The sequence below is a fragment of the Bos taurus genome, chromosome 4 (assembly GCF_002263795.3).
Source record: "Bos taurus isolate L1 Dominette 01449 registration number 42190680 breed Hereford chromosome 4, ARS-UCD2.0, whole genome shotgun sequence".
Taxonomy (NCBI): domain Eukaryota; kingdom Metazoa; phylum Chordata; class Mammalia; order Artiodactyla; family Bovidae; genus Bos; species Bos taurus.
In genome coordinates, this window is record NC_037331.1 from 19,061,735 (window position 1) to 19,079,696 (window position 17,962).

The window sequence follows — 17,962 nt, forward strand, 5'->3', positions numbered from 1 at the left end:
TGAAAAAAAAAAATTGGTACATGCAAAATCATTAGAAGGGCTGAAAGAGTGAAAGTCAGTAATCCAAAGAGGCTGTGAGTTTCAAAATCGTACAACTGTAGCTATGATCTAAAAGTCAGAAAACAAAGTGGAGCTATTGTTGCTAATCTTTTCCAGAGCTCGTTCTCCACCATGACGTCATGCATTTGAAAATGGTGAGTAAATGCCAGAACGTAGATTCTACTTTCACAGATAACGGATCTTGTTTTGCTACTGCTACCGCTGAAAGAAGGTGGCCTCTGTCTCCTTTCACCTTCTAAATCTATGATGTACATGAGACCTGATATATATGAATTATATGATTGTCTTAAAGATTTTTTAAAATCTAAATCCTCTCATTTTGTTAGTTTTACTAAAATATTCATTGATTCTTGGTTGCCTCTATGTCTATATACATAGAATAGGAGGATTTGGTAGCCCGAATTTTTATATGTTGTCTAAATAAGAAGTCTTATTCACCTGGCAGATCAAAGAATGCAAGTTCTGTTTATAGATGTCCTCACTGTGCTCATTATGGTGGGCAGGAAGATCAGTGATGTAGGGAGAGTACATGTGAGTAGGCTCTTTTTCATGATTTATGAGTGATTTTGTATGCTGGATCTTCCTATATCTTATGACAGCTCATGGCACTGGGTTTATTATCCTTCTTTCTTCTGTAAACCTGATGCCCATTCTGGTAATTTCTGGAATCAGACTTCTTACTTAATAAAAATGTACTTGAAGTTATATTCTGGGGAGAAACACTATTTTCAGGCCCTCTGCAAATAGATTTCTAGGAAACTTTTTTTTCCTTCTTATGAATTAGCCAGCCTATTATCCAAGTCTTAGCTCTTCTCACAGGCCTCATTATCTGTCATTTGAGGGTTATACAAGGACTTCTGAAAAAACTCATTTCAGTGACTCATATCTTTCACCCAGATGAGATTAAGTGCTTTTTAGTCTGGTGGGTTTTGTTGGCAATCTGAGCCTACCTCCATAACTGTTAACCTTCTCTTCTACCCTCAAAAGTTTGCTTGTGACACTCTGCTAAGATTTATGGCAGAGTTATGGCTTTTTGGTTTTATTTATATTCATTTTTTTTCTTGTGATTTCAGTGAAATCTGGGGAGAGTAGAAATGTAACTGACATGTTCCATTATGTTTTGTGAGCCAGATCTGTTATCTTTCAGTCAGTCAGTTCAGTTGCTCAGTTGTATGACTCTTTGTGACTCCATGGAATGCAAAACGCCAGGCTTCCCTGTCCATCACAACTGCCAGACCTTGCTCAAACTCATATCCATTGAGTTGGTGATGTATGTTATCCTTAGGTTTATAACAAACTGATTTCCACTTTTCTGGTTTCTTAAAATACTAATCAGGACCTACAGCTTTTCTCTCAAACCAGATAATAAAATTCAACTTTTTTCATTTCTTATTTTACTTTCCCCACACACTCCATCTTTTTATCTCTGAGTATCTTGAATTTGGTTACAAATCATTTTGAATTATGACACTTCCTGAAAGCCAACTAAGGACCAGATGCCATCTTTGGATATTGAGAAAACAAGTGGCTTCCACTTGAGGGGGTTTCATGATAACTTCCAGAGAAGGTGATGGCACCCCACTCCAGTACTCTTGCCAGGCAAATCCCATGGACAGAGGAGCCTGGTGGGCTGCAGCCCATGTGGTCGTGAAGAGTCGGACATGACTGAGTGACTTCACTTTCACTTTTCACTTTCATGCATTGGAGAAGGAAATGGCAACCCACTCCAGTGTTCTTGCCTGGAGAATCCCAGGGATGGGGGAGCCTGGTGGGCTGCCGTCTCTGGGGTCGCACAGAGTCGGACACAACTGAAGTGACTTAGCAGCAGCAGCAGCATGATAACTTCATACAAACTTTATACATTTCTACTTTATACAAGGAGGTACAAGAAAGATACTGAAACGGGAAAGAGTTTACTAATATTTTACAATTTTGGAATGGAAGTTTCCTCAGTATGATAGAAAGGTTTGAGTGGGTACATAGCAGTGGTGGTTTGGGTCAGGGAACTAAAGGTTTAGAGAGATCAGAGGGTCAGAGACGTTGCATTTTTAGCAGTGACGTGGAACACAGAAATATGAGGTTGCAATAACTACGGTTGTGGTGGAATGTCTTGAGGCATTCGAGGTAGCCCAGCTTTCATGGAATCTGACTAGTCATCTCTATTCCTCTATTTATCCTGGTCATTTGCTTATGTCCTTTCTTTGGTCTGGAATTGGCGTCTCTTTTTCTCTCTTCTCCAGCCCAGATCAGATACCATGTCTGGAGCTAAATGAGACTTTTGGCCTTAATCTGGTGGTCCGGTGGTTAAGAATTCATTTGCCAATGCAGGAGACACAGATTTCATCCCTAGTCTTGGGAGATTCCACATGCAACTAAGCCCATGTGCCACAACTACTGAGACCAAGCTCTAGAGCCTGCAAACCTCAGCAAGAGAAGCCACTGCAATGAGAAGCCCACAGACCACAACGAGAGAGTGGCCTGCTTGCTGCAGCTAGAGAAAGCTGCACAACAACGAAGACCCGGCACAGCCATAGATCAATAAAATTTTAAAAATCAAAAAGAAAAAAAAAAGCTTTCTTTAGGAAGACTTCCCTTAGCATGTGTACTTTTTCTCTGGCAGCCTTTTCACAATAGGTAGTAATTGCTCACTGACTTCGGAGAGAGCAATGGCAACCCACTCCAGTACTCTTGCCTGAAAACCCCATGGACGGAGGAGCCTGGTGGGCTGCAGTTCATGGGGTCACTAAGAGTTGAACACGACTGAGCGACTTCACTTTCACTTTTCACTTTCAAGCATTGGAGAAGGAAATGGCAACCCACTCCAGTGTTCTTGCCTGGAGAGTCCCAGGGACGGGGGAGCCTGGTGGGCTGCCCCAGGGACGGGGGAGCCTGGTGGGCTGCTATCTCTGGGGTCGCACAGAGTCGGACACGGCTGACTGGACTTAGCAGCAGCGGCAGCAGCAGCAGCAGCAGCAGCAGCTCCTCATCGACTTATTTGTATCCTCAACTATATCTTAAGCTCTGGCAGGGAAAAGATAACTTTCTTGCTGAAGGTACAGCCTCTATGTAATCATCCCCTAAACTGCACTAGGTAAGTATTTATTAGTTCTTCAAATTTAGTATTATAAAATTCAATTACAGTTCACAAAAGAATTCAACATGTTTTCTTTAAGGAATAAGCGCCCCTACTGTATTGCATGATTTGCTTCTTATATATTTCATTTACAGTCCTTCCTAACTCTATATTTTCCCATGTTACAAACATTACCACTCAATATATATCTGGGGAATACATAAACTGAATCAGCTTTATTCTAATCTTACTTTCTCCTTGATATAGAAACATGTAAAAAGTATTAATACTGCTCAGATTCTAACATTTTAACATTGTTTTTTAAAAATAGCTAACCTGTATTTGAATAAACATGGCATTTGAAACTGCTGAAGGACTGAAATCCAATTGTATATACTCTCCTCATATTTTTATGGATTTAAAAGTTCATCTTAAAAAATATATTATCTAAGTGTATGCAAAGCACTATTCCACATTCATGGAGACACACACACTGCTCTGTCTTCTCAGAAACAAAAACTGACCTATTTATATGGACTGAGGGCCCAGCATCAGGGATTTGCAGGCAGAGGGTTCGGGAAGGCTCTCTGTTCCCGCTCGGCATTACTCGTCTCCTCTCGGCTCTCCCACGGCTTTGCGTTCGTCTTCTTTCGGCTCCTCGTCTCGGAGACACAGCCGAGGCGACTCGCGCGCACGCGCTCTCAGCTTCTGCTGCTCTTAGGGCCGCTCTCTAGCTCTTGTTTTTACTTCCTTCTCTTCAGAGCTGTATCCGGGTCGTAGTTTTCTCTATTGTCTTAGGCTACCGGCCTCGGACTGTGCAGATTCTGGGTCTTTTGTTGCTTTTGTTTGCGAGATAATAAAGTTTTTCTTTCCTTTATTTTTTTATCTAAGCGTTTTAACGGGGTAAATTAACTCAGGGCTGCCGGGTTGGCCGAGCTGCCTGGGCCGAAGGGCGCCTTTGGCCGGGGAGCGCCAAAGGAAGGCGCTCGAGCGGCCGGGGTCTGTTCTGCTAGGACCGGGGGGCCGGGGGGCGGGAGGGGAGCGGCGGGGCTGCACCTGGGGCGCCCCAGGCAGCTCCGCGGCGCCGCCCATTTTTAATAGCATCTTTTGGACTTATTTCCTTGGTCTCAGTCCTCGACCTCGGCGCTGCCTGTGCTATCGCAGCCTCTCCCTAGGTCTCCTCCAAACGACCACCTCGGATTCCTTAGTAAGTGTGTCGGAGGCGTCCGCGGGGAGACAGGTCCATTTCAGCCCTTCAAGAAGTCGGGGCCGGCGGGGGCAGGGCTGGGGTGGGAGAATCCTGTGGGAAGATGTACCCTCCGCGGACGCTCCCCCTCCACGATCCGTCGGAATGGACATAGCTTTTTATATTCCCTGGGCTTTGAATTTTTTATTGATTGTTAACGATGTCTTAGTGAGGGATTAGAGAGAGCAAGTCTCAGAAGCAAGATGTTCAAGAAGGCCTGTTTTGATTTTGGTCGCCCTGGGCTCGTACTTGCTGGGCCTTGCGGCTGAACCTGCCCATGGAGCTGGCCGGCCAGCCCCAATATTCCCACCCCAACCTTCCACCACACCATTTGCTAAGAACTGAATTAAGACAAAGATTTGCACCACCTGCAGGAGGTCATCTGTACCTTCTTTCAGCGCCACATTTCTCCCTCGCGCTTGGTGTGATTATGAATGACAATGTAATGTTTTTCTTTTAACAGTGGATCGCAGCTCCAAGAGGAGGCAGGTGAAGCCTTTGGCAGCTTCTCTGCTAGAAGCTCTCGATTATGATAGTTCAGATGACAGTGATTTTAAAGTTGGAGATGCTTCAGGTAAATGTTTATTTCTTGCTTCCCTTTTCCCAGCTCTTTGGAGTTGGGCTGATTTTCAGACGTTGCTTAAAAAAAATGGATTTTAATTAAAATGTCAATATAAAGTTAAAGCACATAAACTTTATTTTGTCGATTTGATTTCCTACATTTCCCTTAGAGCGTGTCACTGGATAATACTATCACTACTTCTGTTTTTGTTGCTATTTATCAGATAACTGTCAGAGAAGGATTTTCTTCAAAGATGCAGTAATATTGTAAATCACCTATACCTCAATAAAGGCTTCCATGATAGCTCAGTTGGTAAAGAATCCGCCTGCAAAGCAGGAGACCCCGATTCCATTCCTGGGTGGGGAAGATCCGCTGCAGAAGAGACAGGCTACCCACTCCAGTATCCTTGGGCTTCCCTTGTGGCTCAGCTGGTAAAGAATCTGCCTGCAATGTGGGAGACCTGGGTTGGATCCCTGGGCTGGGAAGATCTACTGGAGAAGGGAAAGGCTACCCACTCCAGTGTTCTGGCCTAGAGAATTCCATAGGCTGTATAGTCCATGGGGTCACAAAGAGTGGACAGGACTGAGCAACTTTCACTTTCATACCTCAGTAAACACCAAACAAAAAGACACAATGGAAAACAAAGAGACACAAGATACAGAAGTGTTTTCTCTGTTGTTTACTTAAAGATACATTTACGTTTCTTTGATGGACAGAATAGGGAAAAATCTAGAGGTAATCTTAAAGTAGAGTACCGTTCTGAGAGAATAGGAGCCTTGAACCACCCAGGAAGATTTTGTCTTTTCAGATTGTTCGGCACCCTCTGAAAGGAGTTTTGCTTTTTGTCTATTAACTCCCTTACCAGCGCAAAATTGACAAAAGTAAAAAGTTGTACTTTGGTAGGTGCTGGACCTTGTGGATTGGGCCTTTAAAAATCTGAGCTACAAAGCATGAATGCTTGCTCATTTTATTTTGTGATTTTAAAAATAAACTTTTAATAAAAGTCCAACGGTAATATACACAACTGAAATCATATAGTAACATTGTACACAATTGAAAAATGGAAACGTATGTTTTTCCTTTTATCTTTTGTTCATTGTAATTCAACAGACATACCTACATAAAAAGTTTTCATTGCAGGAATCTGAGAAATACAAATTATGTTTAAATATTTTATATGAAAAATACAAGTACACATGAACAATAAAAATTACTTAATTATACCCCTTTTGACAGAAATTTAAATCAAGTAACAAATTAAAGCCCTTTTGATTTTATCCTTTTAACAGTTTTAAATTATTCTTCTAGAGAATTTTCAGTGCTTAGTCCTATTTCTCTCCTGATTTTTTTTTCTGCCAGATGTGGTAGGAAGGGATGAAATTTGGTTGTATTGTATTACTATTTTACTTTTAATAGCATCAACAGGCACAGTTTGCATTGTGATTTACCAACGACTTTTTGTTTCCATAATCTCATTTAATTTTTACAATAACTTTGGAAGAGATACTATTTTACAGATAACAGGGACACTGAGTTTAAAGAATTTGCATGAAGCCACTTAGCCTAAATGGATCTAATCCAGTTCTTACGATTCTCAGCATTTTTAATGCTTTCACTGCTTAGGCCCTGAAAGTAAATAAATGTAGTCTTAAGTTGAAACTACTGTACTTACTTATCAAGGTGACTAATTGAGGTTACTCCCAGCAATCAAAAATTGTAAAGTGTATGTTGTTTAATTTTTTTGCCCCTTTATTTCTCAGCTCTTTCATCTCTCACTTGGTTTACTGTTGTTTGGTATTTCCAAAGGGGAAAAAAAGGAAGGCAAAGAAGTAAAATCTAAACCTATGTCAGTGCTCTTGTTGAAAACTGTGCAGAAAGGAATATTCTTTGCTAGAATGCAACTTTGGTTTGTTGTGTTGAGATTGTAAACTGACAAAAATGGTTGGGTCTTACAAATTATGACTTACTAGAATACCGTTAGGGAAAAACTCCAAAGCTTAATTTCTTTTACGTATTCCATAATTAGTTTTATGACAGTAAATTCTGACTTTGCATATAATTTTTCTCATTTTATTTATTGAGATGTAGCACTTCTCTTTACAAGGGTTAAAATAATCTAATGATACAAATTGCTTTCTCAAAATAACTCTTGGTATCAAGCTAAATAGAGAACCCCTCACCTTGTTAAATTTTAATCATGGTTGATGTGAATTATCTGTTATTTGTGAAAGTGGTAGAATGAGTTTTGTTAGGATGATAATTTTTTTAGTCTTCTGAAACACTTAAAAATATATACTTTCAGTTGTCTAGTCTGCTATACTTGTAATTTCCTTCCTGGGCCCCAAAGGTCACAAATTTATTTGTGCAGCTCTTGTTGTCATAACTGAGAGTTTAGTAGAAAATAATTTTTTTTTTTAATGGGTAATAGTAGAAATTGAATTGTATTTTCCAGTCTTGGTTAAGGTGTATTGTCTCCCATTGCTGACATACTGGCTTATCTAGACTACCAGTGCTTCCTGTTTGAATCCTTTCTCTTCTCTTTGTAAGATAGTTGGACTCTTAAAGACATTTGAGTTATCACTGTTTTTCAAACATGTTGAAGTTGTGGAATCCCAACCCTACTTAGTAATAGGTGATTAAACTGGAAGTGGAAAAATAGTAACTGAATAGTAATAATCTTTAATAATAGTCTTTCTGATCATAGCTTCTTTCAAAGCAGTCTTTAGAAATCACTAACTCTGGACTTCCTTCGTGGTCCAGTGGTGAAGACTCTGCCCTTTCAATGCAGGGGTTGCTGTTTCAGTCTTTGATTGGGGAACTAAGATCCCATATGTTTCGTGGCCAAAAAAAGACCCCCACAAACTTGTTAAAAGTGACTAACTCAATGAACTGTTGAGTTTATTGAGTTAAAGACTTAATGTTACAATGGTTAGAGTGGTGGGCCTCAGTTTTTTAATTGGATTCTGTGCCTCAATTTCTTCTGGTATTGACTACAAAACTTTGTGTTTCTGTCTGGCTTTAAGAATAAATATTGAAATTTCTGAAAACTGACTACCCTTGCAGATAGACATAATTTTTATGCTTCTCAGATAAAATAGAAAAAGGTAAAATTCAGAAAAGACCTGCCAATAAACTTGGCAAGTTATTATCAACAGTTAAGTGTTACTAGCTTCTACCTTTAGAAAAGTATGAACTGAAAAGAGACCATCTTTTATTTTATCTCTGATGTAAAAGTAGGACTGAATCTATCATTTTTGATTGAGGACAATACTAAATACATGTTTAAGTTAATCCTAAAATAATGTGTAAGCGTATCAGATTTATGGTGGTTACCACCAGAAGAACCATATATAGAAATGTTAGCTGGTACCCTATGAAATTAATCCACTTTATAGGACTAAAGGCAGTTGATTATTGGCAGTTTCATAGTTTGGCTTAAAGTGATTATATCTGAGACTGTGACTTAAGACTGGGGATAGGAGACATTTAAAATAGGATTGAATCTGCCTGCAGTGCAGGAGACCTGGGTTTGATCCCTGGGTTGGGAAGATCCCCAGGAGAAGGAAATGGCAACCCACTCCAATATTCTTGCCTGGAAAATCTCATGGACAGAAGAGCCTGGTGGGCTACAATCAATGGGGTAGCAAGAGTCGGACACAACTTAGTGACTAAACTACCACATGTAACTGGAATGATGTTGAAGATAAATGCATGTACTACTTTTATTAAACAAGGTGAAATAGCAGTGCTGTGTCTCCCCAACCCTTAGCCAAAGTAAGATGGTTAACTTTAGCTCTTGAGCCATAGTTAGTTTTGTTGTTTAGTTGTTCAGTTGTGTTCGACTTTGTGACCCCATGACTGTAACCTGCCAGGCTCCTCTGCCCGTGGGATTTTCCAGGCAAGAATACTGGAGTGAATTGCTGTTTCCTTCTCTAGGGGATCTTCCCTACCCAGGGATTGAACCTGCATCCTCTGCATTGGCAGGCAGATGCTTTACCACTGATCCACCAGGGAAGCCCGTCGTTAGTTTGGTTGGTCCAAATTGTCAGAAAGCAGTTTAACCGAAAGATTGAGACTAGATTTTGCCTTGGTAGTATTTTCTGCTTAATTGACTTTGGCTAATGAGTAGATCTGGTTTTTCATTAGGCGACTGTTGTTTTGCTTAAAAGCTCTTTGCTGGATGTTATGGTGAATTCACAAAGAAATAATGAATACTGGAATAATTAAATACAAAAGCAGATAGATGTTATAAAGCATGATCTAGTTCCAGTCTTTCAAAGGAGATGGGATGACTTTAGACTGGCTTGATTTAGAACGATTCATTGAGGAGATGAGAGTTGAACTAGGAAGTGAAAGAGTCCCTACCTGAGGGAAACATTAGGTGTTAAAGAGTGTTGAGGATGGTAAATATTATTTACATATGGAGATCAGAATTTGAATAAAAGAACAGTGGAAGAGACGAGCCTGAGAAAATAGAATGAGGTCAAATTGAGGTCTTACATGTCAGTAACATGTAACAAGTAACATGTAAGTAACTTGTTACTTAATCTCAGTAACATTGGCGTTTTGTTTTGGTTAATTCTTTGTTGTGGAGGCTTGCCCTTTGTATTGGAGGATATTTAGCAGCCTCTCTGGCTTCTACTAACTGCCTTCAACATCTACCCTACCTAACTACCCCAGCCCTGCCCTTTTGTGGCAACCATTATGTCTAGTCATTGCCACATGTTTTCTGTGGGACAAAATTGTACCCACTTGAGAACCACCGGTCTAGATTTACCCAGAAAATATAAAGTGACACAACTAGAACTACAGCAAGCAGTAGAAGATGAGTTGTGTTGACTGGCTTTTTAAAAAGAGATATACTAGATTAGCTTACAGTGTCCCCAGGATGGTAACTGAATGACTACTAGACTGGTGATGTGTCTGTTATCTGTTGTATATGTGTATAATCCTAATTATTGTTACATCAGCTCAATAAACAGAATAGTTAAATAATTAAGATTGATGAGCAAAGATGATTCTTTATATTGCAAAGCTACCATAAAACTGAATCAAATCATTCTGATTTAATTACTTAATATTTATTAACTGATTCTATTATTTACTATTTATCATGGGGAAAACTTAAGCATTGAATATTGTGAAGGGATTCTTTAAGGTTGATTTCTAATTTATTTATCTGTAAAACATTTAACTGTCTGTTAGTGGAAATAACTGTTGCTTGGAGAGGTTTTGATATATTGTATTTGAGAAAGGTTACCATTAATTTAGGGCTTCCCTGGTGGCTCAGAGGTTAAAGTGTCTGCCTGCAATGTAGGAGACCTGGGTTTGATCCCTGGGTCGGGAAGATCCCCTTGAGAAGGCAATGGCAACCTACTCCAGTATTCTTGCCTGGAGAATCCCATGGACGGAGGAGCCTGGTGGGCTACAGTCCACAGGGTCTCAAAAGAGTCGGACACGACTGAGCGACTTCACTTCACTTCACCTCACCATTAATTTAACTGACTAGGAGATAGGGATTTCAATTTTAAAGATTTTTTTTCTAATTAAAATTTTTTTATTGTAGAATTAGAATTAATTCTATTCTTATGTTCACAATAGCTGTATTTGAGATATCTGGTTTATTTCTCTAATCAATTATTGCTTTTTTCTTTTTTTTTTAATGGTTGTAAGAGTGATGGACTTGGAACATTGTTTGAATTTGTAGGAATAGGAAATTTTTCATTGCAGTCTATAAAATACAATTATAGATAGTCCAGGACTCTGATTTTTCTTGTCATTATTACTAAGTAATGCCTGTGACTAAACATTGTTTGTCTCCATCCCCCAAGTGCATATGTACCAAAAAGAAGTTACGACTAATCAGTTGAGTTATTTTTCAGAAATCAGAGAAAAGTAAAATTTGAAAATTCCTGATCCTCTGCAGTTGGAGTATGGCTAATGTGTCATATTTGGAGAATGGAGGGTTGGGTAAGCTACTAGGATTGAAATTTGTGGGAAAATCTCAGATTCTTCTAATAATGTTACCAAATGTAAAACATTTAATTAATCTCTTTAAGATTCTGCTTTCTATTCAGGCATGATAAGAAAACAAAAACAGATTCAAAGAGTACTTTTAAAAAGAATTTATTGGCATTGGCAAAAACAACCAAAACAAAATTGCAGAAATTCTTGACATTTTGAAAAATTTCCAAGTAATGTTTACCACAGTTGGATTGGTCTTGGTTTTGATCAGGAGTCCACATTTGTGCCTCACTTGATCATTTTTTTTCTATCTACTATTATGTTTTTACTGGTAAAAATTATTAGGAGTACTTTTTAATTAAGAAAAAATTCTACAAGGTTAATCCAGAAGAAAAGTACCTTTTCTCCATTTCCCAGCTCTCTTAATTATAATTAATTATATCTACTTATAATTAATTATAATTAATCTGCATTGCTTGCAGGATGTTCCAGTTTTCTTCAGTCAGTATGCACAAAGATCTGTCTTTGCCTCTGAAGCATTTGGTTAACTCTTCTTATTATTTATTATATCTTTACCTGAAAATGAGCTTCACTGGTGGCTCAGAAGGTCAAGAATCTGCCTGAAATGCAGGAGACCTGGGTTTGATCCCTGGATCAGGAAGATCTCTGAAGAAGGGAATGGCTAGTATTCTTGCTTGGAGAATCTCATGGAGAGAGGAACCTGGCGGGCTACAATCCATGGGGTCGAAGAGTTGGAAGCTACTGAGCAGCTTTCACTTTACTTTCACTTTTATCTAAAATTACCTAGGAACTATTTTTTTTTTTTTTTTTTTTAATCAGAGGTATTTTTTCTTGGTAGTTTGAGTCTAATAGTTATGAGTGGTTTGGAAAGATCACCATTTTTTTCTTTTTTTTTTTTTTCCCACCATTTTTTTCTTTAATGATTTGTAGAGCTGTTGGACTTCCCCTGTTTGTAAGTGATACTGGGTCCACACTCTTCTTAAAATTTGCTTGCAAATTCAAAGATGTTTCCTATGTTTGACATAAACTTATTTGATGATAAAATCTGACTGGAACTGATAGGAGTTTATTTGTAGTGTTTACTTATCATACTTATAAATCTTCATACTTCTCACTGCAGAAAGAATGTATTTGATTATACTGTAGTACCATAGACCCCACTGGCAGTGTTAGTGTAATATATTGTGCATGCACCATGCTACGTTTGCAAAATCTGGGGGAAAAAAAATCTAAATTCTGAAACACATCTGGCTCCAAAAGTTTCAAACAAAGGATTGTTGGCTTACATTATATTACTCTTGTGGCCTTTGCAAGATTGTTCAGGTTGAGAATGCTTTTTTCACTGCGGTCCTGAATGAGATATAGGCAATGTATGATAATCCTGAGATTGACAGTACTTTTACAGGCTCCATCAGCATCGATTAAATGTTAGTCTGTGTTTTTTATGTGATTTAACTTTCAGGATTTTTCTTCATCAGCTGTTTGTAAAGGATTTCTGAGATATTTTAGAAACCAGATACTAATAACAGACAACTTTCTTTACTTTGAATGGCCAGGTAATTATAGAGGCTAATGCTGGTTGAGTTAACAGAAATTAAAATGGTGCGAAAATATGCATTTTTTCGATGATTTTATGATTACCCTTTTCTTGGTTATAGGTACAAAATATTCATCACCCCACAGATTTTACTATTGATGTTGGCTACAACCTGATTATTGACTGGTTTGTTTCTTACTTCTTCCTGCTCTCCTTCCACAAATATTTTAGATTCTTATTTATTTGATTATATGAAAAGAGGCTTGGAATGCTACTGAATAGTGTTGGTCTAACCGGGTGTGGACTGCCCTAGGCAGGAATGGATAGCACTTGCTAGGAAGCTTGTGGTCCTGCATGAACTCTTAATATCCTCAGCCTGTCTTTTTAGTGACAACTGTGCTTGCTGTTGTCTAAGACGGATTAGTTTTTTTAAAATGCACTAATTTCTTTCAATCTAGGGGCTCTAGTAGTTAATGCCTAGAACCTTAGGAAAGTCAGGTGACTCTTTTGTTGATATGAACAGTATCCTAATAAACAAAAAAATTGATAACTTAAATCTTGCAACCTCCATTTTCTGTGCCATTGCTATTGTCTGTTTTTCCCTTGTGTATTTGGTGCTCCTAAATTTGATTGATAGATTAGAGATGTGGTACAAGTTGACGGTCATAAATACCTGGGTTCACTTTTGCTAGGTAAAGAGTGAGATAATTGAAACAGTTTTTTTTTTTTTTTCTGGGTCAGATTTTTCTTACTCTGAATGTGACTCCATCCTTGCCAGTCAGTGTAATTTATGAAAGAAAGATGTAAGAGAAGAAGAATGTAATCTGTATTATAAAGTTAAAATCAAGTGCTCAATTTAAAAAAAACACATTTACTTTTAGAAAAAAAAAAATGCCTTTAAAGTACCAAGTATAGTGTGACGTATGACACAAAAAATAGTGGTCCTCGTTTTAAAGCATGTTTTAATTTAGAGATACATATATTCATCTTCATTGGTGCTATACTAAACTAGAATCATTATATCAACTTCATTGATTTATTATTTAATCAGGTTGGGAATGTCTACCATTCTTTGACTTAAATTTGTTTATATTGTTTTGCGAGTTATTCACAAATTTTGGTGGTTTCATTTGTGTCAGCGTTGTGTGTGTGTGTGTGTATGTATATACATATGTGTGGTTTTTTTTCTCATATTTTCAACAGATTCTGAAGGGAGTGGTAATGGAAGTGAAGATCCTTCAAAGGACAGTGGAGAAGGTTCCTGTAGTGATTCTGAAGAAAATATTTTAGAGGAAGAACTGAATGAAGACGTTAAAGTAAAAGAAGAACAACTTAAAAATTCTGCAGAGGAAGAAGTACTGTCATCAGAAAAACAGTTAATTAAGGTGGAAAAGAAAGAGGAAGAAGAGAATGGAGAAAGACCTAGGAAGAAAAAGGAAAAAGAGAAGGAGAGAGAGAAAGAGAAAGAGAAGGAGAGAGAGAAGGAGAAAGAGAAAGCAACAGTATCTGATAACGTGGCTGCTGCTGCCTCCACCACGCCAGCCACAAGCCCTCCTGCTGCTCACACGTGTCCTTCAGGCCCCGCGGCCACAGCTGCAGAGGAGCAGGTCAGCGAGCCAAAAAAGTGGAACCTTCGTCGGAACCGACCACTTTTGGATTTCGTATCCATGGAAGAGCTGAATGACATGGATGACTATGACAGTGAAGATGACAATGATTGGCGACCCACTGTAGTAAAAAGAAAGGGACGATCTGCATCTCAGAAGGAAGGAAGTGATGGGGACAATGAGGATGATGAAGATGAGGGAAGCGGGAGTGATGAGGACGAGAACGATGAAGGCAACGATGAAGAGCATAGCAGTCCTGCCAGTGAAGGGGGCTGCAAGAAGAAGAAGAGTAAAGTTCTTAGCAGAAACAGTGCTGATGATGAGGAACTGACCAATGATAGCCTGACACTATCTCAGAGCAAGAGTAATGAGGTAGATCAACCCAATTTTTATGATATCTGTCTGTCTGGGGAAAAGGGAATTCTTCTTTAAACCGTTCTACCCATTTTATTAAGTGGCTTCCTTGAAAGCCTGTTCTTAGCTATGGGAGTGAATGAGCACCCTAACTGTAACATTTATTCATTTGGTCAGCCCACTTTTATTGAGTATCTCCTATTTGTCACCGTCCTCAAGGAGCTCATAATCACCGTTCTCAAGGAGCTCAGTCTATACTTAAAGAAATATTTTTATGTCCATACCCTTGGGAAATGGTAGAGTTTTTTTGGACTGCTAAATGGTTCTGAGTGGGTTATGAAAACAAGATCACCTTCCTTTCAACTTAGTTGTATCCATATCTGCATAAAAATGTAGAGTACTTCTAAGAGTACTTTCAAGTAGAGCAACAAAGAATTTAATTGTCTCAGGCTTTTAGAGATTCATTTTAAAGGTAATTCCTTTTTCAGTTGTAGCACCCACCTGAATAGTCACCAGATCATTGCTTTAAGTGTGTGGAAGTAAATACAAATTATATATTTACATATGTTTAGCGAATAAGGTCTCTCTACAAAGAAATGAAAACAAACATTCTATGCTAAAACAAACATTACTATCATAAAACTACAATTATGACTCAGTTCTTCCACTTGAAGTTCTACTACTGAAAGTTAGGTTTATCCATTGGGCCCAAGATGCAACATTCAAGACTCTTCAAACACATTTGTATCTCGTTGTCTGTGTGTTTATGTATATGTTTTTCTTCAAAAGAAAGACTAAATTGTTGTCTTACATGTAGATGTACCTGTTACATCACATGAAAGAACTATAATGATTGTCTGTCATTCCATTAATATGTTGATGGTCATGAAAATTCACTTTAACAAGCACTTAGTTTTTGTTTTTTCATGTTATTGAAGTAGATTAAACTGGTAGAAAGATTTTCCTTTTGTGCTTTATTTGTTCTTTTACATTTCTTCTGTTTACAAGTTTTACATAACAGTGATTTTCTATTTTAAGTTTCATTTGAAAATTTGATGTTTAACCAAAATAATATGTAGCAGATTAGGAGGTGTTAAATGTCAGCAGAGATGAAGCAGTAGTTGATGTTTTAGATTATAACATTGGTTAACTTCTAGGTTGCCCATTTTCCTAAGAAGAATGTTGCCTGGTTCCAGTGCTTTCCTAATTCCTATCTTTAGGTAAAGGAAAATCGTCATTTGGAATATAGTATACTATTCATAATGATGTAGCAAGACAGTCTGTATTTCCAGTTTAAGGAAACAGAAGTATGGAAAATCCAGTTGTTGGTAATTGATTTAAGCATGTATCCAATTTATTTTATAGCACTTTATGCTAATCTGTATCTCCTGACTAAGTTTACCTTTGGCAGTATCACTTTCTTCATTTTTCTTAGCATAACAATCACACAAGAGGCTGGCTAGTGATAGGGGCAGTATGAATTGGATTTATGCTAAGGTGTGAGGGAATGTCTAGAAATTTGCCATGTAAAATCTATGTAAATTATTCAGTTGTTAATAATCTGTACTACATAACAAATTGCTTGAGAGATTGTAGACTGTATTTTTTGATACATATAAAGGTGACGTGCTGTTTAATTTTTTTCTACTAAACAGAAGAGATTTTGGTAAATAATGGGGCTTTATTTAGGTTAACAGTCCCTAAGGAATGAGATTCCAGAGCATTTCTTGGATAAGTGCTTTGATAAAGTTGTAAAGAAAGTTCTTCTAGTAACTAAATTAATCTTTTGTGTTAATTTATGTTAATTTTCCTTTTGCTCCACTCTGTATAGAAATGTAGGAGAACTTATGGAAGATTAATTTTCCCTCAATAATATTCTACCTGAAAGCTTGATAACTGTTTTTTTCCAAGACTGTTTTTCAAACTCCTCAATTATTTTTGATGATTCTGGTTCTACATAAATGTCATTCAAATTAATGTTAAATTTTAATAGAAAACTAATACATTCAGTTTATTATATATTTTTAAATTTCCTATTTGTATAATCTTGATTTTGTAAAAAGATGACCAAAAATAATCCTTGTTGTCTGACCAGTGTTTGCATTTTAATCTTCCTGGTTAATTTAGGTAGTGATACCTTGCCAAGTATTCATTAGTTAATACCTATATATCTGTATAGGTATTATACTTATATATTTGAAGTTTTATTTTTCTATGCTTTTACTTTGTTTCAAATACTACTTTGTAGTAGAGATAGCTGAAAATATAGTTTTAGAATACATAATAGAATTGTATTTAGCCTATAAGCAGGTAGATTTTTTTTTCCCTTGGCTTCTGTCAGGTGCTTTTTTTAGGGCTGTGATATTGGGTATTATGTAAATGATGCCCAGGAACTTTTATAATTTTGAAAATGTTTAGGGGAATTTGACATTCTTTTTGGAGGCGTTTTATAATTATTTGGCTCTTAATGGTCTTACCATGTGTATGCTGTAGGCCTTGAAATGCTCTAGAGCAGTGATTCTCAAGCTTTTTGGTTCAGGATACTCTTAAAAATTGAGGACCATAATTATTATTTATATAAGTTATATCTTTTGATATTTCCATTTGCAATTAAAACTCAGAAATTTTAAAAAACGAAATGTATAGAAGCATAGAAGTTGTTGGATTGGTGACACCATCCCATGTCATGTAACTTCTGGAAATCTTCATCATATACCCATGAGAGAGAGTGAAAAGGCAAATATCCATTGTATTTACCTTTTAGAACCCTTGAAAGAGAGTTCCCTAGACCACAATTTTAGAACTACTGTTCAAGAATTGGGCATTTAATAACCTGCATTTTCTTCACGTGGGCATATCTTTTGTCAGTGGCATTATGGCATTTTTGTGAATTTAAGTGCAGTCTGAACAGGACTCTTGGAATATGGTTGCATGTCTTTTTCATCATTTTATTTTGAAGTTTCTGAGATTCACTAAGGTTTTACCTTTTAGTTTTCTGAAGTAAGTTTTTTTGGGGGAGGGCTGTATAGTATTTTCAGATAATGGTTCCCGGACTTTGAAACAGGCACTTTGGGTGAGAGTTAATATACGATAGAACATCATCTTAGTAGAAATTTTCAGGTGGAAGTTTATTTTTTTTTTTTTTTCCTGGTAAAAGGGTCTGTTATGTTAAATGGATTAGATGTCTTGCCCTGTGAAGAAATAGCAGTTGTCATCTGAATTTTCCTAATTTTCCCTATTTTTGTCTCTTTGTATTTAATTTTTAGTAAGAAAGAGTCTGCAGTGATGGGTATCAACCAAAATTGCCAGTTAGTTTTGTTTTCTCTGCCTCTAAATGATAATATGTGTAGAGAGAAAATGGAATAGAGATACAATTAAGACATGTACTGTTTTTCTGAGCAAAATGGACAAACAGGAAAATAATAGAATTAGAGCCACCTATTGATGCTCCTTTTTCTGATCCATAGACATTTACTTATTTCCCACATGGGTAAATCTTTTTTTCAAGGGCTAATTAGTTGTTGTAATTCCACGGGAG

General features: G+C 37.4%; 1 protein-coding gene across 11 annotated transcripts in view; it reads left to right on the forward strand.

Moving 5' to 3' along the window:
- The first annotated feature begins 3,924 nt into the window (after positions 1–3,924).
- The window catches only part of PHF14 (PHD finger protein 14), a 199,081-nt gene continuing 185,043 nt past the window's right edge, over positions 3,925–17,962 (forward strand). For all 11 annotated transcript variants that reach the window (XR_009494172.1, XR_009494171.1, XR_234227.5 and 8 more), the window contains exons 1-3: positions 3,925–4,340; positions 4,843–4,953; positions 13,667–14,442. Coding sequence is in view for 6 of the 11 variants with exons in the window: in XM_003585942.6 (XP_003585990.1) it covers position 4,340; positions 4,843–4,953; positions 13,667–14,442 (888 nt within the window). In the remaining 5 variants the exon portion in view is untranslated. The remainder of the gene's footprint in view (positions 4,341–4,842; positions 4,954–13,666; positions 14,443–17,962) is intronic.